The 24751-nt window shown below is 46.1% G+C and overlaps 1 protein-coding gene across 1 annotated transcript in view; it reads right to left on the reverse strand.

Moving 5' to 3' along the window:
• DLD (dihydrolipoamide dehydrogenase) overlaps nucleotides 1-24751 on the reverse strand; it is a 208998-nt gene that overhangs the window by 13117 nt on the left and 171130 nt on the right. Inside the window, exon 12 of the mRNA XM_069229823.1 lies at nucleotides 10659-10796. Coding sequence (XP_069085924.1) covers nucleotides 10659-10796 — 138 coding nt within the window. The remainder of the gene's footprint in view (nucleotides 1-10658; nucleotides 10797-24751) is intronic.

Consider the following 24751-nt stretch of genomic DNA (forward strand, 5'->3'; position numbering starts at 1 on the left):
TCTTGTGTGAGGTTTAAATGTCCGAATTCTAGGATTTCAGGAGCCAGATTGCTAGATTCAGCGATGCTGGGTTTGGATGCCTGATCTGTTGTTTGTGTTGAGTTAACAGATCTGGCCTGTTGGGTAACTTGACATGGGGTACTACTGACAGGTCTAGTAGTGTTGTGTACCAAGGTTGTCTTGCCCATGTTGGTGCTACTAGTATGAGTTTGAGTTTGTTTTGACTCAATTTGTTTACTAGATATGGAAGGAGAGGGAGAGGGGGAAAAGCGTACGCAAATATCCCTGATCAGTTCATCCATAGAGCATTGCCTTGAGACTGCTTGTGTGGGTACCTGGATGCGAAGTTTTGGCATTTTGCGTTCTCTTTTGTTGCAAATAGGTCTATTTGAGGTGTTCCCCAAATCTTGAAGTAAGTGTTTAGAATTTGGGGGTGAATCTCCCATTCGTGGACCTGTTGGTGATCTCGAGAGAGATTGTCTGCTAGTTGATTTTGGATCCCTGGAATAAATTGTGCTATTAGGCGAATGTGGTTGTGAATTGCCCATTGCCATATCTTTTGTGCCAGGAGGCACAGCTGTGTCGAGTGTGTTCCCCCTTGTTTGTTTAGATAATACATTGTTGTCATGTTGTCTGTTTTGACAAGAATGTATTTGTGGGTTATGATGGGTTGAAATGCTTTCAACGCTAGGAATACTGCTAACAATTCGAGGTGATTTATATGCAGCTTTGTTTGATGTACGTCCCATTGTCCTTGGATGGTGTGTTGACTGAGGTGTGCTCCCCACCCTGTCATGGAAGCATCTGTTGTTATCACGTATTGTGGCACTGGGTCTTGGAAAGGCCGCCCCTTGTTTAAATTTGTACTGTTCCACCATAGAAGCGAGATGTATGTTTGGCGGTCTATCAACACCAGATCTAGAAGGTGACCCTGTGCATGTGACCATTGTGATGCTAGGCACTGTTGTAAGGGCCTCATGTGCAGTCTTGCGTTTGGGACAATGCTATGCATGAGGACATCATGCCTAGGAGTTTTAATACCATCTTTGCCTGTATCTTCTGTGTTGGATACATGGCTTGTATAACCTTGTGAAAATTTTGAACCCTTTGTGGACTTGGAGTGGCTATTCCCTTTGTTGTGTTGATTGTTGCTCCTAAGTATTGCTGTGTTTTGCACGGCAGAATGTGAGATTTTGTATAGTTGATGGAGAAACCGAGTTTGTAGAGGGTTTGTATGACATAATCCGTGTGGTGTGAACACTTTGTTAGGGAGTTGGTCTTGATTAGCCAATCGTCTAGGTACGGGAATACGTGTATTTGCTGCCTTCTGATGTGTGCAGCTACTACTGCCAGGCATTTTGTAAATACTCTTGGTGCGGTTGTTATACCGAACGGCAACACTTTGAATTGGTAATGTATTCCTTTGAATACGAACCTTAGGTATTTCCTGTGCGAGGGATGTATCGGTATGTGGAAATACGCGTCCTTTAGATCTAAGGTTGTCATGTAGTCTTGTTGCTTTAGCAGTGGTAACACGTCTTGTAGCGTGACCATGTGAAAGTGGTCTGATTTGATGTAGGTGTTTAGTGTTCTGAGATCTCGGATTGGTCTCAGTGTTTTGTCCTTTTTTGGTATTAGAAAGTACAGTGAGTAAACTCCCGTGTTTTTTTGTGTACATGGTACCAATTCTATTGCGTCCTTTTGCAGTAATGCTTGAACTTCTAGTTCTAGAAGGTCTATATGTTGTTTGGACATATTTTTGTGTTTTTGGTGGGACATCTGGAGGGAGTTGGAGAAATTCTATGCAATAACCATGTCGGATAATTGCTAAGACCCAAGTGTCTGTTGTTATCTCCTCCCAAGATTTGTAAAACTGACTTAGTCTTCCCCCCACTGGTGTTGTGTGAAGGGGTTGAGTGACTTGTGAGTCACTGTTTGGTTGAAGGGGTTTTTGGACTTTGAAATTTTCCCCGTTTTCTAGGGAATTGTCCTCCTCTGTACTGGCCCCGAAAGCCTCCCCTTTGGTACTGTCCCTGGTATGTAGACGGTGTTGATTGTGAGGTACTGGCTTGTGTGGCTTGACCCCGAAACCCCCCTCTGAAGGTTGTTTTGCGGAAGGTGCCGAAAGTGCCTCTGCCCTGCGGGGAATAGAGTGCGCCCATGGCTTTGGCTGTGTCAGTGTCCTTTTTCAATTTCTCAATTGCCGTGTCGACTTCGGGACCAAACAATTGTTGTTCATTGAACGGCATATTGAGCACCGCTTGCTGTATTTCCGGTTTAAAGCCAGATGTGCGCAACCATGCGTGCCTTCTAATGGTTACTGCGGTATTTATTGTTCTTGCAGCTGTGTCTGCTGCGTCCATAGAGGAGCGTATTTGGTTATTGGAGATGTTTTGTCCCTCCTCAACCACTTGTTTTGCCCGTTTTTGAAATTCCTTGGGTAGATGCTCGATGAGATGCTGCATCTCGTCCCAATGGGCTCTATCATATCACGCTAGGAGCGCCTGAGAGTTGGCGATGCGCCACTGGTTTGCAGCTTGTACTGCGACCCTTTTCCCAGCTGCGTCGAACTTGCGGCTCTCCTTATCCGGAGGTGGTGCCTCGCCTGATGTGTGCGAGTTGGCTCTCTTGCGAGCTGCCCCTACCACGACTGAATCTGGTGGCAGCTGTGAGGTGATAAAAGTAGGGTCCGTGGGCGGTGCTTTATATTTCTTCTCCACCCTTGCAGTTATCGCTCTACTCTTGACAGGGTCTTTGAAGATCTGCTTTGCGTGCCTTAGCATTCCTGGAAGCATAGGCAGGCTTTGGTAGGTGCTATGGGTGGAAGAGAGGGTGTTGAAAAGGAAGTCATCCTCGACAGGTTCTGCGTGTAACGACACGTTATGGAACTCTGCTGCCCTAGCTACCACCTGTGCATACGCTGTGCTGTCCTCAGGTGGTGAGGGCTTGGTAGGGTACGACTCAGGACTATTGTCTGATACTGGGGCGTCGTACAGGTCCCAAGCGTCTTGGTCATCTTGGCGGTATGAGCCGGTGAATGTGACGGAGTCTGTGCCGGTGATATATGAGTCACAGGTGGAGGAGAGGGTGGCGGGGTTACCTTTTTAACCACTTTTGTTTGTGGTGTTTGTTCCTGTGTTTGGAACTCGAGTCTCCTTTTTCTCCTGATTGGGGGAAGGGTGCTGATTTTCCCTGTCCCACTTTGTATGAAGATCCTCTTTTGTGTGTGGTCCACGTCAGTGGTCTGCAACTCTTCCTCAAATCTGTGTTTGCGCATTTGAGAGGACAGTGATTGTTCCTCTGAATACAAGCTGGCAGTCGGTTCGGTTGCCGGTCGTTTTTGCACTGAAACTGTGTCTTTGCTTGTTTTCGGCTCCGAGGAGAATTTCCTCTTTTTCGGAGTCGAGCCTTCTCGGCGTCGATCATCCTCGGTGCCGCTGTCTCTGCGTCGAGCAGCTTCGGTTCCGCTGTCTCGGCGTCGATCTTTTTCGGCAGCACTGTCTCGGTCCCGAGATTGCTGCGTGCCTGTGTCTCGACCCGAGTCGGATGATCTCGGCACCGGTTCGGCCTTTTTCGGTGCCGATGGACGGTCACCTACTTTATGGGTTGAGCCATGGCCTGTTGGCAGTGGCGTCCCCTGGGCCTTATCTGTTTTCTTGTGTGGTGCTTGCTTCGACGTCTTACTCACGGTTTCTTCGACGTCGAATTCGTCCGAGTCCGATTCATGGATGGAGAAGGCTTCCTCTTCTTCTCCTTGTTCCTCGAACCCTCGTTGTCCTGTCGGCGTGGCCGCCATCTGCAATCTTCTTGCTCGCCGGTCACGGAGCGTTTTTCGGGACCAAAACGCACGACAGGCCTCACACGTCTCTTCCCTGTGCTCGGGCGACAGGCACAAGTTACAGACCAAATGTTGGTCTGTATATGGATATTTATTGTGGCATTTAGGACAGAATCGGAACGGGGTCCGTTCCATCAGTGTCGATGTTCCACGCGGTCGGGCCGACCAGGCCCCGACGGGGGATCGAAATTACCCCGAAGGGCTACCGGAGCTCTTCACGATTCGGTGTCGATTCTATTCTAACCCGATACCGAACGAAACAATACCGACGTAGTTTTCCGAAGTTTTGACTATCTTTCCGTCCCGAAACCCGGAGCGAAAAGGAACACGTCCGAACCTGATGGCGTAAAAAAAACAATCTAACATGGAGTCGACGCCCATGCGCAATGGAACAAAGGAGGAGGAGTCCCTCGGTCTCGTGACTCGAAAAGACTTCTTCGAAGAAAAACAACTTGTAACACTCCGACCCAACACCAGACGGCGGACTATGCACAACATGTGTATCTGCAGCTACACATGCCATCGAACCAAATATTATTGAAAAAAGGTACAGGACACAATATCTTGTATGATAATTGTTTTCACATCATTAGTATAATAAGGTGTGCCAAGTGAACCAATACTAATGCCTTCCCTGCCTAGGTAGTTGAAGCTCAAGAAAACAAGTCTTTTATGCACCATCAGCTGGGGGTGTCGGAGTATGCCCTCCGAGGCCTCATTCCTCGAACTGAGCGTGCATGTCTACCGTTGAAACTGAGGCAAACATAATGGGGACTACTGCCTAAGTTTCCTAAAGTCATAAGCCAAAAAATTGTCCTGTGGGACTCATTCAAATACTTCCACTTTTGCTTTCAAAGTGTGGAAAGTCAATTAGTAACTTGTAACATAACCAATATTATTGAAAAAGGGTACTTGACCTGTAGTTATGGAGCCCTAATGCGAAATACCACAAATAGTCAAAAATGGGCTCAGCACTGGGTGTGGGGAGGAGGAGTGGGGGGATGGGCGTGGATAAAGGCCCAGAAGCTAAGGGGTTAATATCAAGTCCAGAATATCGTAGACAAAGGACCAAATTAATCAACATGTTAAGCCAATATAGTAAAGTATGAGTTTACTGTAATTAACCCTGTAAGGAAATGGCTCCCTGTTGCAGTTACCCCCTACTTTTTGCCTGCTACTGATGCTGACTTGACTGAGAAGTGTGCTGGGACCCTGCTAACCAGGCCCCAGCACCAGTGTTCTTTCACCTAAAATGTACCATTGTTTCCACAATTGGCACAACCCTGGCACCCAGGTAAGTCCCTTGTAACTGGTACCCCTGGTACCAAGGGCCCTGATGCCAGGGAAGGTCTCTAAGGGCTGCAGCATGTATTATGCCACCCTAGGGACCCCTCACTCAGCACAGACACACTGCTTGCCAGCTTGTGTGTGCTGTGGGGAGAAAATGACTAAGTCGACATGGCACTCCCCTCAGGGTGCCATGCCAACCTCACACTGCCTTTGGCATAGGTAAGTCACCCCTCTAACAGGCCTTACAGCCCTAAGGCAGGGTGCACTATACCACAGGTGAGGGCATAGGTGCATGAGCACTATGCCCCTACAGTGTCTAAGCAAAACCTTAGACATTGTAAGTGCAGGGTAGCCATAAGAGTATATCGTCTGGGAGTCTGTCAAAAACGAGCTCCACAGCTCCATAATGGCTACACTGAATACTGGGAAGTCAAACTTCTGAGAATAATAAACCCACACTGATGCCAGTGTTGGATTTATTAAAAAATGCACACAGAGGGTATCTAAGAGATGCCCCCTGTATTTTACCCAATTGTTCAGTGCAGGACTGACTGGTCTGTGCCAGCCTGCTGCTGAGAGACGAGTTTCTGACCCCATGTGGTGAGGGCTTTTGTGCTCTCTGAGGACAGAAACAAAAGCCTGCTCTGGGTGGAGGTGCTTAAAACCTCCCCCCTGCAGGAACTGTAACACCTAGCAGTGAGCCTCAAAGGCTCAGGCTTCGTGTTAAAATGCCCCCAGGGCCCTCCAGCTAGGGGAGATGCACGCCCCCTGGAAACAGCCCCCACTTTTGGCGTCAAGTCCAGGAGAGATAATGAGAAAAACAAGGAGGAGTTACTGGCCAGTCAGGACAGCCCCTAAGGTGCCCTGAGCTGAAGTGACTCTGACTTTTAGAAATCCCCCAATAGGATTAGGGATGTGCCCCCCTCCCCTCAGGGAGGAGGCACAAAGAGGGTGTAGCCACCCTCAAGGACAGTAGCCATTGGCTACTGCCCTCCCAGAGCTAAACACACCCCTAAATCGAGTATTTAGGGGCTCCCCAGAACCTAGGAACTCAGATTCCTGCAACCTAAGAAGAAGAGGACTGCTAAGCTGAAAAACCCTGCAGAGAAGACGGAGACACCAACTGCTTTGGCCCCAGCTCTACCGGCCTGTCTCCGACGATTTCCCCAGGGACCAGCGACCTCTGAATCCTCAGAAGACTGCCCTGCTCTAGAAGGACCAAGAAACTCCCGAGGACAGCGGCCCTGTTCACCCAAGACTGCAACTTTGTTTCCAAAGGAGCAACTTTAAAACAACTGCATCTCCCGCCGGAAGCTTGAGACTTGCTACTCTGCACCAGACGCCCCCGGCTCGACTTGCGGAGAAACAACACTTCAGGGAGGACTCCCCGGCAACTACGAGACTGAGTAGCCAGAGTTGCCCCCCCCTCAGCCCCCACAGCAACGCCTGCAGAGGGAATCCCGAGGCTCCCCCTGACCGCGACTGCCTGCTTCCCAGATCCCGACGCCTGGTAAAGACTCTGCACCCGCAGCCCCCAGGACCTGAAAGATCGGAACTCCAGTGCAGGAGTGACCCCCAGGAGGCCCTCTCCCTTGCCCAGGTGGTGGCTACCCCGAGGAGCCCACCCCCTTGCCTGCATCGCTGAAGAGACCCCTTGGTCTCCCATTGATTTACATTGGAAACCCGTGTGTTTGCACACTGCACCCGGCCGCCCCAGTGCTGCTGAGGGTGTACTTTCTGTGCTAACTTGTGTCCCCCCCGGTGCCCTACAAAACCCCCCTGGTCTGCCCTCTGAAGACGCGGGTACTTACCTGCTGGCAGACTGGAACCGGGGCACCCCCTTCTCCATTGAAGCCTACGCGTTTTGGGCACCACTTTGAACTCTGCACCTGACCGGCCCTGAGCTGCTGGTGTGGTAACTTTGGGGTTGCTCTGAACCCCCAACGGTGGGCTACCTTGGACCCAAACTAGAACCCCGTAGGTGGTTTACTTACCTGCAAAAACTAACTAACTCTTACTCCCCCTAGGAACTGTGAAAATTGCACTGTCTAGTTTTAAAATAGTTATATGTGATTTATGTGAAAAGTATATATGCTATTTTGATTATTCAAAGTTCCTAAAGTACCTACCTGCAATACCTTTCATTTGAAGTATTACATGTAAAATTTGAATCTGTGGTTCTTAAAATAAACTAAGAAAATATATTTTTCTATACAAAAACCTATTGGCCTGGAATTGTCTCAGAGTGTGTGTTCCTCATTTATTGCCTGTGTGTGTACAACAAATGCTTAACACTACTCCTTTGATAAGCCTACTGCTCGACCACACTACCACAAAATAGAGCATTAGTATTATCTCTTTTTGCCACTATCTTACCTCTAAGGGGAACCCTTGGACTCTGTGCATACTATTCCTTACTTTGAAATAGTGCATACAGAGCCAACTTCCTACAAACCCCTTGTGTATGTACCTCAACAATATATAAGAATTAACCTTGTATATATTTTGGTCCTCAATATTTTGCCCATAATATTTTGGTAGGATGATATTTTTCTGTCATGCTATTTCCTTGTATGTTCCAAAGAGAGTCACAGAGATAAAACATTAAAAATAAAAGAAAGGCCCTTTGTGCACCGAGGGATGTGACTAAAACGATAAAAATATTTATACTCTTCAAAGCTCTGGACACTTCTACCAACTTGTCCTCAAACTTTCAAAACCAAAGTGCTATGAATTCTATCCAAATGTTTTCTCCAAATATGAGACATTTTTCCATCTTATGATTTCTGTCATTTTGACTCTGTATGCAGTAAGTATTTCAATATAAATTCAGAGATGAGAGAAAGTGGCAATTAAAAATAAGTTGGTTCTTGTTTGATTACCTCTTAGCACAAGTGTGTGTGGAGTTGGCAGGAGGATTTTGCTTGATCCCTGTGGGCACAGCTTCATCCACCATCTGCAACTGGCACAGGTCCTACCACCATACCTTATCCTTTATAACATACACCCCTCCCAACAACCTTTGTCCCTTGACAACTTCCTCAGTACCTAAAAATATTCAACACCACAGCTCCTAACCTACCTAATGTCCTGCACTGGCACCACTGCTACATGCAGGACTTGGTAGCATTACTCTTGCCCTGCGCTTTTCTTAAGCCTCTTTACCCAGAACTCTCTGCTGCTTGCCCTTTTCCCACCAAAGCAACTCTATAGAAAACAATATTTTTCTACTCTCTCATAGTGCCCCAGCTAGTTCATCACATAGATCTCCTTCAAACAACACACAGTTTTCCTCTGAATATTAGTAAAAAATCCGGCTCTGTTCAAGAATGCTCATTCAGCCCTCATATCCTCCTCTTTAACTCTTCTAGTTTTAGATCACCCATATTCTTAATCTGATACTTACAGCTTCCCTTGTGGGCCCACCTATCAATTGTATGAGCTCTCCTGCTCAAGGTCTGCCCTATCAGAAGATATTAATGCCCACCTTAAAGCACACAATTTCTCCAGGTTCTTCACAGTCTTTCTTGTAGCACTCCTCGGAGGTCTATCTTGCTGCATACGTACCAAAATTAATCTCATTCCCATTTATGCCAAACCTCTACATATTTCTGATGCGCAATAGACATAGTACACACGTTTGTGGTAGCAAAAGTAGGGGGGACCAAATGATTTATTTGTAGGCACGGTCAGACAGACTGACAGATACATTTGTACTTTTTATCTTGTGCATCTGACCAAATTTTGTGGGATACAGTTGGCTATGGGCGTAATAATACAATGGGTACACTATAGTGCAGTTCTGCATATTCTCTAGCACAAAGACCCTCATGTTCTCTAGAACACTGAATGGAATGTTTTGTGGAAAAATTATGGTTTCACTATGAGGAACACTGGACATATTCTGTGCCCACAAAGAGGGTTTAAAGGTGTTAAAAGGTCGAAAAGGTCATAGCTGGAAAGAGTCCATGACTTTGATTATCTTGATCTGGCTATCGTGTACTAATTCCTGGAGCAGTCAAGTTCTGTAAAGCACACAGATACTAAATCATAGGTCAGCTACCATTTTAAGATTTGCTAATAAAACTTCCTTTCATCCGGTCTCTCCAATCTTAGAGGTCTGGGGGGCAAAGCCTGTAGCAGCAGTCTAGGGTGCAAATTTGGGGTCACTGAAAAGAAGATGCATTGAGGTAGCCGAAAACAAGGTTCTATGGGCAGCTCTCAAATTGCCCAATAGTTCTCCCCTGATTTTTAAGCACAATCTAGTATCAGGTCTATCTCTTCGCAGGTGCGCCTCAGACCCATTTTGTATGGGGTGTGAATTTGGTCTACCGCTGAATAGTCACAAAACAGAGTTTGTCTGAAAGACATATTTGACAGCTAATGTAGTGGGAAAATTCTACCAGGGTTGGATCATATAAAGCAGACTCTTTACTCCTTCGGCTTCTGTGAGTATTGGTTACATCCTTTCTCGGTCACTTCATCATCTGTCAACAAGTTGAAGCATCATTACTGGGAGAGGGAGGAGATGAAGTTATTGAGCTATAAAGACATGGGTAATTTAACTGGCTGTATTTTGGAGTACAAGTCCTTCTCTGCTTTTGGTGCCTTTATGGACAAGATCGAGCCACTATTTATTAAAGCCCTTTACATAAGGTTTAGGCTGGGTAATCTCCCTTGGCCTAGTTTACAGAAAAATGGAGGGGAAAGCTAGGAAATAGTAAACTCTGTACCTGGTGCAAAGGGTCTGATGAAACAGAGGATCACCTGCTGTTTTTTTTGCCCCAGCTACTCCAAGCAGCTAGGCATTGGATTGTCTCTTTGTATCCTCTATTAGGAGTTCAAAGGCGTAGGGTTGCTTTGAGAATTTGTAGGTCTGATTCAACCCCCTTAGTTTTAATAATACTTTAAAGGATGGTATTTTGATATTTGTGTGTACTGGTATGCATTTTAGTGTCACCTATCAATCTTATGTTTATATTTGATGTCAATCATAATGTATTACGAATTTTATGGTCTATGACCGAAGTAAAGTATTTAAAGTAAAGTATTCTGTGTCACTCTATTTCAGAAATAAGGGAAACAGTACTAGCTGTGAAAAAGTATATTCTTTTTCTCACTCAACAGAAACACCGGCCTATCCGTCACTTCCACTGCAAATCTAAGTTCAAACCAACATGAATGTCATCTTTTGAAAACATGTGCACTATTTTTTCCAAATGTTCAAGGATAGACTTGTAGCTGTGAACTCAAACACTTTTTAATGATGAAAACATGACTCTACGATAAACTTCACTGCATAACAGGATTGCAGTTCTTGACATAGTGCTTCTTTATTCATGCAAATCATGTAACACTGAACACTTTTTCAATTCTTATGCCATTACATTTTTGGTGATTATGTTGTTTTGCCTCTTTCCCACTCTTCCGGGTACTTCAGAATCTTGAACAGATGGAAGATATTCCAAAAATATTTTATCCAACATATGTGAGCAGCCACTACAATTTTAAATCTTTCCCCAGTACTTACTGATCCCAGGATGTGGGCTCCCAGCATCCTATCTGTTGATTTGTGACTCAAGATCTTGACCAAGCCATCAGTGTCAGCATTAGTTTTGGCTCTACTGTTAGCAGCAAATGGAAACTTTCCCACTTTGTACTCGACACCCTGGAAAACAAATGAGAATGAGTTACAAAACATGAAGACTACAAAACCTTTTATATCTTCAATTAATAGATTTACATGGATGGTTTGGATTTGTGAGAAATGGGAGCAGATAATGTAAGCAAAGACTTAACAACACAGTGGTTAATAAGTGCAGTGTGGAATGAGTCAGAAAAGAGTGCCCTGTGGTGGTTGTACAGTATATTTACACAATCCTTATAATTATCAATATCCTTCACTGCAACACTATATGACCTGCAATGCCAGAATGGAGAAATTACACAGGTCGTAGACAGGTACTGTTAGTGCACGACAGACTATATGTTACTGGCATTTAAGATAACTGGTACTTCATTATGTTTAACTTGTTCAGATTGAAAAAAAGCTAGACAGAGGTGTTTTTCAAGACTTCACATCACAATATATTAGGTGATTCTTGGCTCTGCATTTATACACCAAAGCATCATTAGAACCATAACATAACAATAAAAGTACACAAACAAAAACTATCAGGGACAAGAACTTCACTTTGGTCCAAATTACAAGTCTGCCTTCACAAGCAAAGTACCAGAGAAATGAAAAGACCATCACAAGTCTCATGGGTCAAGTAACATCATGATTTCTAATCACTGTTCATGATCACTACTGTACCGCAGCCCAGCAGTCCCAGGTAATGAAGATGCATTAACTGGGTACCGACCAGACATTATTTTCAGTAGGGCCGATGTTCGGGGTCCCCAGGATGTCTTGGTGTGTAGGTCAAGACCAGACAGGGAGTGAAGATGGGACTGCAGTGTGTTGGGCAGCAAGAGGCACAGCACTCAAGAGAGTGCCCGCTGCTCGATGGCAGAGGGAGACTGCACAGTAGAGGTGAGAGTGGAATGGCAGCTGCACCCAACTGAGATTACTGTAGAGAACAGCAACAATGACAGGGAGTATCAGGTAACTGTATGGACTGCTCTGCACCACAGTTCCTCTGTACACAAGACTTGAACCGAATTGCCACAATACCGTACGAAGCACAATACAGACAGCTTACTTGACAATACAATTTCCTCACTTGGAAAGCAGTAGGGATGGGAAAACAATGAGAAAATATAAAATATACTCTATCTACAAGAACTCGACATAGCTGTGTGCCAAGTGGCACAACTGACCAAAGATGATGAGGCTCACAAATGTTTGAGTAGTATTTTAACAAACACTTCTTACTACTCCCATGGTATTGGCACACAGAGGTGAGTGAATGAGGAATCCCTTAAAATCATGAAAAAGCGATACAATTCAGATGGTCGATAAAATAACTAAAGTATGTATTTATTCTCTCAATAAAACTCCTTTGACCGACTAGGATATCAACTCATCAGTCTACTGCACACTCCAATTATCTGGAAAAGGAACTTTAACTGTGCACCTGATCTTGACCTACACTGGTTATTTCCCCAATGACCCTCTGCCCTCTCAAAGATGCTACACCTACAGCACTGTCAGAACACTTCATTTTATGGTTCAGTAACCTGAACTTTACGATTGTGTGGTGTTCCATCCACCTACTGAAACAAGCTATCCTTTTATTACCCATTACAATATCTCCGTACTATGCTAGGATTGTTTTTATGTAAAACACATTTATTGGGTCATGTTAATGAAGATTAATATCGAATGTAGACTCTGTGAGACCACCACCCCTTACTACGGTGTACAATATGGTCAGATGGATACAAAGTATTTCATCTTGGTGAAGCAGACAGGCTAACTTAAAGATATTTTTGTCCGAGGGAACTTGAGGGAGGCAGCCAAATGCTGAGTCCACACAAGATGTGGTAACAGAATAGGAAGTACTTTATGAAGTGGCGGTAGCAGTCGGGAGGAGGGATGGAGGGGTTGAGGGTTGTATTGGGCCCACACACAGTCAGGAAATTCCTAAACAGAGAAGTCAGGAAAACAGGGGACTAAATAAGACTTCTTTATTGCAAAGCTCTCTCTTGCTCTCTTTCGAGAGAGTGAGAGAGGGGAAGAACATCATGAGTTAGAAAAGTGGAAATGCATATAAAACACTCAGAAAATATAAAGAGTGTGAGACAGGATGCTAAATGAGACTATCTCATCACTGGCTGATAAGAATAGTGATGCATAATTCCCGGGCATACTCTCTCCTAATGGCACTGTGTTATAGTCACATTAGGAGGTTGGTAAGGAGTTTGCAGACTACCACAGCAAGCTTCCATGCCAGTAGTGGTGGTATCTGTGATGCAAGCATAGGCAAGACTTGGCTTCAAGCCGAAGACCTGGATGCTCCATTTAAAAAGCAGGAAATTAAAATATGGGTAGAGATCTAATGTGAAAAAGACCCGACAGACATATGACAACCCAATGGCTTGAGGTTTAAAATGCGGAGTAACTTCCGGGTCCTGGCTCGTGCAGAGAGAAAAACAAGTGAGGGGTGCCAAGTGCCTCTACTCCTGTTGGCATTTGCAATGGGGCCAACAGCTTTATTGATAAAGAAAGAGTATGAATAAGAGTATTGAATTACATAGATACAGACATTCTATCTCTATATATGCAGACAACATGCATTTGTATTCCCGAGGACCTTTCATGTGTTCTACAGCAACTGGAGATCATTGGTAGTCTGTGTGGTTTCAAAGTTAATATAGATAAATTCGGTTTATTTCCAATATGGCTGGTGACCAGCTTGATGGAACTGGCAAAAACATTTAAGAACTTAGGTCTGCAAATGCACCACTATAATAAGACCATGTCTATTCACTGGAATGCTCGTAAGGACAAAAATACTCTGAGTTTTGTCAAAAGCTTTAGCTCTCAGGGATTGTACTTTCCAAGATGTTTTCTGCTCCTTTATTTTGTTATACTATTTTGCAAATATGCCTTCAAAACCACCCTCAAACCAAATTTAATGTGCTAAATTCACTGTTGATTGATCTGATTTGTGAAGAGGGCAGATGAAGAATAATGTTAAGTCAAATTCAGCTAATGCTCACAAACGTCGGATTGACCACATCAGATTATCATCATGAATAACCTGCAATGCAGCTGCAGTCTGTGGTTTATGGGTGGGGGCAACAAACAGACCCACTATTTACATCTTACACTCACAGGAAATAATCCTCCTCCATGCACTGATTCCATGAAGCAATGCACCATTCAGACACCTCAGGTAGTTCTGGTGATGCTGCCTTTCACACAGTGGTACTTGTCACAATATTGACCAGTTTTACCACTATAGTGTTATCCCAAATGCAACAACAGAAAACACCATAAAATGGTCAGTGGTCCTCAAAATTGCTGCCCTGTTTGAGAACCCTGAAACTCTTCAACTTTGATACATTAGGGTAACTGTTCCCCATACCTCAAGGGCAATTTCTACTACATGGCACAATAGTTGGACCACTGCAAAATACTTGGGGAAGAATAGTGTGAATGCCTCTGGTACAACTTGTGCTCCAAACAATTGTCAAACAGAGGCCAAAAACCAGAAATAATTACACAACTGTAAAGAATTATGCTGGCGATGAAGAAATATCTTTAGAGTCTCTAACACAAAATGTGCTAAAGCTATTGGTAGAGAACTGAATGATGCTGAATAGACAAAAATAATACGATACCCTGCCGCTATCTCAAGAAATAGGGGATTTAAATTAATATATGACACAGCAACACACCACCTAAAATTTTAATGGTACATAGATTATATCCTGCCGCCCCCAACTAATGCTCCTGATACAAGGTCAGAAGGGGCAGACTTTCTACAAATTTGATTGCCTGATGAAAGGAATTTCACAGGATAAGACAATGTTATACTAAAACCTTAGGTCTATCTGCAGGGACTAATGACCAGACCCACGCACAGAAAGATGTGGAGTAGATTTACTGACATGTCACTCTTCGTGGCCAAGAAATGCACAGCAATGCACCTGAAGTCCTTTGATATGGACTGAGGAAGAAAATTGTGTCCTGCAAGCTCAATGACAGAGAGGAGAAACAGATACAAATGCGTATGACTAGGACAGCAAATTGCTTAAATTGGTACAAAAAACGATGAAACACCTATGGGAAACTGGACTTTTTTGCTGATGTCATTACAATTGTTGCCCCCTTTAGATCTACTAGATACCCCCTTTAGAACTACTAGATGCTGTGCACTGAGGCCTGCTAATCAGACCTCAGTGCTCCTTCCCTTAAAACAAGGTATGTCTGTCTGTTTCACAATTGGCAAACTACCTTAGCACCCTTGTAAGTCCCTAGTAAATGGTACCCCTGCTACCAAAGGCATGGATACTTAAGAGGGTGTTAAGGGCTGCAACATATCTTATGCCATCCAAAGGGACTCACACACAAATTGCGCACAGCCTACCATCTCAGACTGCATGTCAGGGTGCAAATCCTGAGTAAGAAATAACATGGCACACTTACTGTGTGCCGTGCCAAAGTCACTGCATCCATAATATGCAAGTCACCCAGAGTGCAGGCTTTGAGGCATGGTGCAGTATAATACACGGGAGAGCATGTCTGTATGAGCAGATATGCCCCTGTGATATCTAGTTCTATTACTAGATACTGCAAGTGACCAGGCATCTAACTTAGAACATGTACTGGACACTGGTCGTCACGAGTGACCCAGCTACATGATAGCTGCATGGAAAACAGTGGTGTTTGGTATCATACACCTTGCCTTAAGAAACCCACAATGATGCCAGTGCTGGATGTATTATGGCATGCACCCACAGGACACCTTAGAGGTGCCCTTTGAAACCTACTAGTCCTCTAGTGTGCTGTATGAGTGGTTTCTACTAGCCTGCAACCACACACCAGTTTCTGACCAAAAGTCCCTGCCACCTTTGGTATACGACCCCAGCTTCCCCCAGAACTGGACGAGGCAACTCCCTGCCCTGAGGTGCATTTGGCACCGGGACAGGTGGGAAAATTAGACAGCCATGAGGAGTGTTGCACTTGCTGGCTGGACATACACGTAGGGTGGGCAGCCTGAAGTGAACATGAAAAGGACAATCCCACCATCTTGTGTGTGGGGGGATTAGAAATTCTGGGACAGAGGAAGTGGTCATCTACGGGGTGTAGTGACCACAAGGGTAGGTAGTCCATTGGCTACTACCCTTCATTCCCCTTTACACCTCTAAATTAAGTACTTTGAGGACCACCTGACACCAGGAAAACAGATCAAGTCAAGACTTGGCTCCTGGGAACCAAGAAAGAAAGAAAGAAAGAAAGAAAGAAAGAAAGAAAGAAAGAAGAAGGACGGAAGAGTGTGAGCGCTCAAGACCTGCACCAAAGATTGGCACAAAACTCCATCAGGCTGCTTGCACTTTGACAATTGCTGGACCAACTTCACATAGAACTGAACAAACTGAGCCCTTTATTTAATTTGCACAGAACTGAAACATGCTCATTTATACTACTTGCCATATGCTACAAGAGCAAGATACTTACCTTTGGCACCAATCTTTCTGGTTGTTAGTCTTCTGATGGATACTTCTAAATGCAGTCCCTCATCTTTAGAATAGATACCACAGCGGTACCTCCCAAAGGCGATGGGTCTGGGGAGTGGACAAAGGCCAACAAGACCTGTAGAACCGAGTGGGAAAACTAACCTTCCGTCAGACCTGGTTGTCAAAGTAGTGCTTTATGGACATATTCACTGACATTCATGTTGCAGCAGGGCAGATATCAAGAACGGCAACTCCTCATGCTAAGGACACTGTAGCTGCCACAGCCCTAGATTAATAGACTCTCAGACCTTCAGAGAGATGTTTCTTGGACAATGCGTTGCAGACCTTAATCCAGAAAAATATCCACATTGACTGGGTCTGCTTTTGCACACCCTCCCCATTTCTTTCACCTGAAAATCCTGATGAAGACCTGATCATCTACTCAATGTTCTTTTGTACAGTTACTGTAACAACTTAATGCTGTCTTCAGATTAAAGTAATGAAGTCCCTCCTCATCCTTTGAAGGGGAAGTGAAGCAAAGAAAGCGGAGTGTGATCGACTGGCCAACCTGGAAGAGCATCACAACTTTGGGAAGGAAGGCCATCAATGTACTCAACATGAAATTGTTTGGAAAGAATGTGGTGTGGTGGGGTAAGTAACAATAGTGCCTACAGTTCACTCGCACAGCACACCTATGTGATAGCAACAAGGAAAACTGTTTAAGATTACTAGTCATTAGGAATAGGTGAGCAGAGGCTTGAAAGGTGTGCATTTAAGAAATGTCAAGATCAGGTTCCACTGGGAAATAACAACCATTTTGGGGGTGGGAGGGAAACAGAGCCAAACCCTTAATAAAGCACATCATAACCATTGACCTAAACAAAGACAGTTTGTCCGGTAAACACAGTAAAGCTGATAGGGCCAACAGGTGATGCTTGACATTACCCACTGCAATGCCCTGCTAGATAACGAGAAAAATCAAATCAAAAGAACATCAGAAAGTTTGACCTGTAAAGGGGCTGCTATTTTGAGTACCACACCAAGCACCACATTTCTCCCAAAGGCAGCATTGATGGACTTTGTAGAAGGATGTTTGTCTGCAAGGATGCCATCGCCTGCCTCCATCAGAAAATCAAATGCATTCAGATGCCACTATTCAATTGCCACCACAGAGGTGTGGGTGGTGGAGACTTTGATGCAAGACACTACCCTCTTGCTGAGACAGAATATCCTTCCAAACTGGTGCCAGATAGGAAAACAAATGATCAGGAGCTCTGGATACTACACTCTTGTAGACCATTAAACAGTGACTAGAATAATCTTCAGAACCAGAGGCTGGAGAGGGAGGGTGGGAATGTTTACATTAGCCCCTCGTTCCACACCGGCCAGAATGCGACTCTTTACTGATGCCTTGGAGGGAACTCTAGCATGCAGACAGCCGACACTGAGTCTTCCGGACGGTGGTGAGCATATCTAGTTAGGGTCTTCTCCAATGATCGAAGATGCCTTGCACCACATTGGGATGGAGATGTCAATTGTGATCCTCCAGGTGACACCAGCTCAGTTTGTCTGCTCTGCCATTCAGGGATCCCCACCAGGTAGCTGGTGACCAGAAAGATATTCTGCTGACAAGAAAGATATTCTGCTGATCTAGCCATCTTTAGAGTATTACAGCCTCCTGGCTCAGGATCCAGTACCCCTCTTCACCTTGCTCGTTGCGGCACTACATGGTGGTAAAGTTACTTGTAAAGACTTGCAATCACCACACTTTGATAAATATAATGAAAGCTCAAAGCTCCAGCGGGGAGTTGGCTCTTAGCAGGACACCAGAGGCCTATTAGCCTGCACTGACATGTCCGTCACCACTGTGAATTATGAATGGAGGAAGGAGAGTGGCCGCCACAGGTCAAGCGTGGTCTACTACCTTTCTGTACAGGTCCTGCGTAGTCTTGATTGGAATCTGAATAGTGTCAGAGAGGTAGCCCTCATGCTGGGACCATTAGGATCTGAATCTACACTGCAGGGAACACATGTGCCACCTCAAATAGATCCAAATAAATGGACCAACCTGTTTGGATTCACCTGTACTGGTTGGGTGGCACCTTTGAAAGCTCTAAGTAAATCAGACCCTTGTTCCAGACTGCCTTATAAGGAGTAGAGAACTGTAATGTGCTCGCTGCACCAGAAGGCAAATGGGTAGGTTTGCTGGCCGCGGGCCCACTTTTAAGATTAAAGGTTTGCTCGGCAATCGTATTTTGGATGCTCTGCGGTCTTCTCTAAAAAGCCAGACAGATTTCAGTCAATCCTAATAGGAAAACTACTGGGATTCCCTATTGGGAATAATGAGAATTTAAACATTACAGAACACCTGGGCAGGGGCAGGTTTATCATTGTGCCCTTCAATCTTTGAAATATGACAAATAGTTGATGAAGGTATTTATATATTTATGTGATAAATGAATAGCAGAAGCCTAGCCAAAAGGCAAAGGAGCACTGGCAACGATAGTCAGCAAATCATTGAAGAGGTAGCTTCTTGTGGGAGCAGACCTGACTGTTACTGCTTTGTGATGTAGTATTCTTCAAAGAGGTGAGTCTTCAGCTCTTTGTAAATTGAAGGAAAGTTAGAATAGGTATTGATGGACAGAGAGGATGTTGTTCCAGATCCTGGGTGCACAGATGGAGAAGTTATGTTGTCAGAGATGATGAGGTTGTCAGCTTGCAAGTTGTTACGGCATAGTAAAGAGTGCACCTATTTCTAAAGATGGTGTTGGCCAGCAACAGGAGCCAGTGACGTTCCATCAGGATGGAAATGATGTGGGAAAATTTCTTCAAGTCATGGAGGAGACATTCTGAGGCATGCAGGATGCGCCAGATGGACGGCCAGTGCAGATTTTGGGAAACCATGGTGAAAATAATTGCAGAGATCAAGAAATGAGCCTAAACAAGCTTGAATAGCAGTTAAAAAGTTGCTTTAACAGAGAAACGATTTAACTTACTCAAGTAAAAACAGCTGGTTCCAAGCCAGCTCACTTTTCTTTCCAACTTGGTCCCTGAAGATGTGGTTTGTACCCAGGATGAATACAAATGAATTGCATTTGGTTAAAGTTGGTGGTTCAATTATGTGCTTGCCCCAATGAGAGAGCAATCCGTCATAGATTGATGATATCATGGAAGTTTGAAAAGGGGTAACAGTTACATAAAGAGGACACCTTTCTGTCACTGTATGACTAAAAACAATTGGGCTCCACTTTGGCTATTCATCCAATCACATATTTCTGCTCGAGCCACACAGTTAAGGCTTCATGCCTCATATTTCCATGGGAGCCCCCTAAATTCAAGTTTATAACTGCAAATATACAAGCAAAGAATACTTTAAGATAGGTTTCCAAGTGATATATTGCCATTGTTCAATTAACTGATGAGGTGGCTCTGGCAAAGGCAACCTATAAAACAGACATTGGAGGAAATATTTCAGATGAATGCTCGTTACTGCCACTCTCAAGTTGCAGTCAATATGGCAATAAACTGCGCATTCATGCCAGAGACAGGTTTGAAGCCTACTTCTGTAGGTGGCGCAAGCTGCACTGCAGGCCCACTAGTTGCATTTAATTTACAGGCTTTGGGTATAGGGGATACCACTAAATGGGTTAAACAGGTGTAGCCAATCATTCCAAGTTTAAAGGAGAGAGCACATGCACTTTAGCACTGGTCAGCAATTGTAAAAATCCCAGAGACCCAAATACACCAAAAAGAGGGTCAGAAAACCAGGAAGAGGAAGGCAAAACGTTTGGGGATAATCCTGCAAAAAAAGGCCAGGTCCAACACATCCAGACATATGAATTACAAGCACTGCTTACCGAAGTTTTAATTTCTACATCCTCTTTATTACACAACAGTAACTCAGCATTAAAGTGATAACAAGACCTAGGAATATCAGATATTGAGATATTCTTGCTAACATATATATATAGCCTGTAATTGTCCTCCATCTGTTAGAATATTGAACACAAACATTAACATTGGTTTCTAAAATGTACTATGATGAAATTTCAGTCTTCCAAGTAATTGTGTTGATGGGATTATTCAAGGATATTCCTAAAACAGTTATGAGAATTCCTGCTTTGACACTGTTACTGGTGACGCAAAGAATTGCTTTGATTTGCATGAGGCCCAGTGCCTCTGAAAACCGATTGTCTGCCTGATTTGGCAAGGTGCAATGAGAGGGCAGAAATATGAATTAGCTTACTAACCAGCTAATAGTGTCCAAGAGATATCTGGGGCTCTCTGCAGACCTACTTGGCATTTCAATTCAGGTTCTTCAACTATACCACTAAAACATTAATTAACAAGATGACCAACCAGATAGTCAATGAAGTTGTTTTAAAAATCTGGTTATGCATCATGTTTCCTAATGGAGCTTTGGCGGTCTATATTTTTCTCAATTACAACCTGGGGCTGTATTACAGAAAGTGCACTGGGAGTGTAAAGGGCATGTGCGCCCACCTGTTGCATCCCCGGGGCACTTTGGTGTTATAGAAGGGGCTGCACAAGTGTTGGCGGCGCCCTCTTTAATACTGATAGCGATGGCGCACATGTAGCACAAGCACATTCATGAGAGGGTGTTTCCCCCATTTGCATCAAATTGCCTCAGTGCCAGAGCCCTACTATGGACATGGGCAAAGACGCAAACCTGCCTTGAAAGCCAGTCCTCAGGAGAAGAAAAAGCAGGTCCCATGTACCCACCCCAGACATCCCCTTTCAGGCGGATGCAGTCACTCACTGCACCCAATTGCAAGGGCATCTCTAATTCCTCTTGAAAGTGATGGTGGGTGCTGTCTGACTGTGAAGCAGCCACTCTGTATTTCACTTATATGAGATGCCCCCTGGGTAGCACATTCACCACAATAGGACACACTGTGCCTGTTTGCACCTGGTGCACCCGTTTTAACCCCTTCTGTGCCGCGGACGTAGTGGTTACGTCCCGCGGCACAGTGCTGCTGTGCCGAGGACGTAACCACTACGTCCTCGGCACACAGCCCAGAGGGAGCGCTCTCGCTCCCTCTGTGTGCTTCCCCCCACCCCCCCAAAGTCAGGGATGGAAGGGGAAGCCCTTCCCCTTCCACCCCCGACCCCCCCACCCCCCCATAATGACGTCAGCGCGCGATCGCGCGCTGACTTCATTATGGGGATTTCGCCGCACAGGAAGCCATTTGCTTCCTGTGCGGCGAACGGAGAAGAGGTGAGTTCCTCTTCCCGGTGGGTGGGGGGTTTGGGCTAAAGAGGCACCGGGGGAAAGGAAAGGCTTTTCCTTTCCCCCGGTGTCTCTTTGAGCATTCCTGCTGCCCGATCGCATTGCGATCGGGCAGCAGGAATGCCCACTAGACACCAGGGATTTTTTTTTTTTTTTGTACTTTCTGTTTCTTGTTGGCGGGGAGCGGCCCCTTGGGCAAGGGTCGCTCCCCTTGTGGGGGCAATTTGTTACGGCCATTTCTGCCCCCCTTGGGGGCAGATTGGCCTACTTTTTAGGCGGATCTGCCCCCAAGGGGGGCAGAAACCACTGGATCACCAGGGAATTATATTTTCTGTGCAGGTATGTTGGGAGGGGGTGCCCCCTTGGGCAAGGGGCGCCCCCCCCAAGGGGGCAGAGAACTGTTGGCCATTTCTGCCCCCCTTGGGGGCAGATCGGCCTATTTTTTTTAGGTCCATCTGCCCCCAAGGGGGGCAGAAGCCACTTAGGCACCAGGGATTGTGTGTGTAGTGGATGGGGGGGCGCCCCCTTGGGCAAGGGTCGCTCCCCTTTGGGGGGCATGTCTTTTAGGGCCATTTCTGCCCCCCTTGAGGGCAGATCAGCCTATTATTTTTAGGTTGATCTGCCCCAAGGGGGGCAGAAACCACTAGAACGCCAGGGATGTTTTTTTATGTGTTTATTTTTGTGGGGGGGCGTCCCCTTGGGCACGGGGCGCCCCCCCAAGGGGGGCATTGACCTGTTGGCCATTTCTGCCCCCCCTGGGGGCAGATGGGCCTATTTTTCTAGACCCACCTGCCCCCAAGGGGGGCAGAAGCCACGTAGACACCAGGGATAGTGTGTGTGTGTGTGTGTGTGTGTTAGTGGATGGGGGGGGGGCTTGGGCAAGGGTCGCCCCCCACTTTGGGGGCACATGTACCCAGGCCATTTCTGCACCCCTTGGAGACAGATCAGCCTATTTTTAGGCTGATCTGCCCCCAAGGGGGGCAGAAACCACTAGAACGCCAGGGATTTTTTTTTATGTGTTTATTTTTGTGGGGGCGTGTCCCCTTGGGCACGGGGCGCCCCCCCAAGGGGGGCATTGACCTGTTGGCAATTTCTGCCCCCCCTGGGGGCAGATGGGCCTATTTTTCTAGACCCACCTGCCCCCAAGGGGGGCAGAAGCCACGTAGACACCAGGGATAGTGTGTGTGTGTGTGTTAGTGGATGGGGGGGGGCTTGGGCAAGGGTCGCCCCCCACTTTGGGGGCACATGTACCCAGGCCATTTCTGCACCCCTTGGAGACAGATCAGCCTATTATTTTTAGGCTGATCTGCCCCCAAGGGGGGCAGAAACCACTAGAACGCCAGGGATTTTTTTTAATGTGTTTATTTTTGTGGGGGGGCGTCCCCTCGGGCACGGGGCGCCCCCCCAAGGGGGGCATTGACCTGTTGGCCATTTCTGCCCCCCCTGGGGGCAGATGGGCCTATTTTTCTAGACCCACCTGCCCCCAAGGGGGGCAGAAGCCACGTAGACACCAGGGATAGTGTGTGTGTGTGTGTGTGTGTGTGTGTTAGTGGATGGGGGGGGGGCTTGGGCAAGGGTCGCCCCCCACTTTGGGGGCACATGTACCCAGGCCATTTCTGCACCCCTTGGAGACAGATCAGCCTATTATTTTTAGGCTGATCTGCCCCCAAGGGGGGCAGAAACCACTAGAACGCCAGGGATTTTTTTTAATGTGTTTATTTTTTGGGGGGGGGCGTCCCCTCGGGCACGGGGCGCCCCCCCAAGGGGGGCATTGACCTGTTGGCCATTTCTGCCCCCCCTGGGGGCAGATGGGCCTATTTTTCTAGACCCACCTGCCCCCAAGGGGGGCAGAAGCCACGTAGACACCAGGGATAGTGTGTGTGTGTGTATGTGTGTTAGTGGATGGGGGGGGGGCTTGGGCAAGGGTCGCCCCCCACTTTGGGGGCACATGTACCCAGGCCATTTCTGCACCCCTTGGAGACAGATCAGCCTATTATTTTTAGGCTGATCTGCCCCCAAGGGGGGCAGAAACCACTAGAACGCCAGGGATTTTTTTTTATGTGTTTATTTTTGTGGGGGGGCGTCCCCTCGGGCACGGGGCGCCCCCCCAAGGGGGGCATTGACCTGTTGGCCATTTCTGCCCCCCCTGGGGGCAGATGGGCCTATTTTTCTAGACCCACCTGCCCCCAAGGGGGGCAGAAGCCACGTAGACACCAGGGATAGTGTGTGTGTGTGTGTGTGTGTGTTAGTGGATGGGGGGGGGCTTGGGCAAGGGTCACCCCCCACTTTGGGGGCACATGTACCCAGGCCATTTCTGCACCCCTTGGAGACAGATCAGCCTATTATTTTTAGGCTGATCTGCCCCCAAGGGGGGCAGAAACCACTAGAACGCCAGGGATTTTTTTTTATTTGTTTATTTTTGTGGGGGGGCGTCCCCTTGGTCACGGGGCGCCCCCCCAAGGGGGGCATTGACCTGTTGGCCATTTCTACACCCCCTGGGGGCAGATGGGCCTATTTTCTTAGGCCCACCTGCCCCCAAGGGGGCAGAAGCCACTTAGGCACCAGGGATAGTGTTGTGTGTGTTTTTTTTGTTTTTTTTTGTTTGAGGGCTGTCCCCTTTGGCAAGGGTCGCTCTCCATGGGGACACAGTACTAAAGGTATTTTCTGGCTTCCTTGGGGCAGACAGGCCTATTTTTTTAGTAGGCCCATCTGCCCCTATGACAGAATCCACTTAGGCACCAATTTCTAAAATGTTTGATGGTGGGGTGTTTGTCAACTGAAGTAGTCTTTGCATTTGTGATAAAAAAAAAATTCCTCCTTTTTGTTCTAGTTCAAAGCTTTTGCTTTATTTGCTGTGGCTCCTTGCGGTTTTGGCGGTGGTTGACCTGCAGTTTGCACAGTTGCATGTTTTAGGTAAGTAAAAACAATTTACTCCAAAGGAGTATTGTTGCCATGCATGAATGACATGTTTGTAGGGGGTGTACTAAATGCAGGATTGTGTGTGAAATTGTCCTTAGGTTTGTGCACAATGATATTTGTTGTGTCTTATTTCTAATTTGCCTTTCTTTCTTTCTTTTTAGTGGGATATCATTGGTGATTGCTGTGTAGTTGCTGGTGAATCAAGCTTTTTCAGGCAAGTGAGCGGTATAGTTTTTGAGTTTGTAACTCTTACTAACAAAGCTACACTTTGTTACTTGTCTTACACAGTGCTGGTTGTTGGTGGTGAATTTGTCCAGTTAATT

This window comes from Pleurodeles waltl, chromosome 4_1 (assembly GCF_031143425.1).
Source record: "Pleurodeles waltl isolate 20211129_DDA chromosome 4_1, aPleWal1.hap1.20221129, whole genome shotgun sequence".
Lineage (NCBI taxonomy): Eukaryota > Metazoa > Chordata > Amphibia > Caudata > Salamandridae > Pleurodeles > Pleurodeles waltl.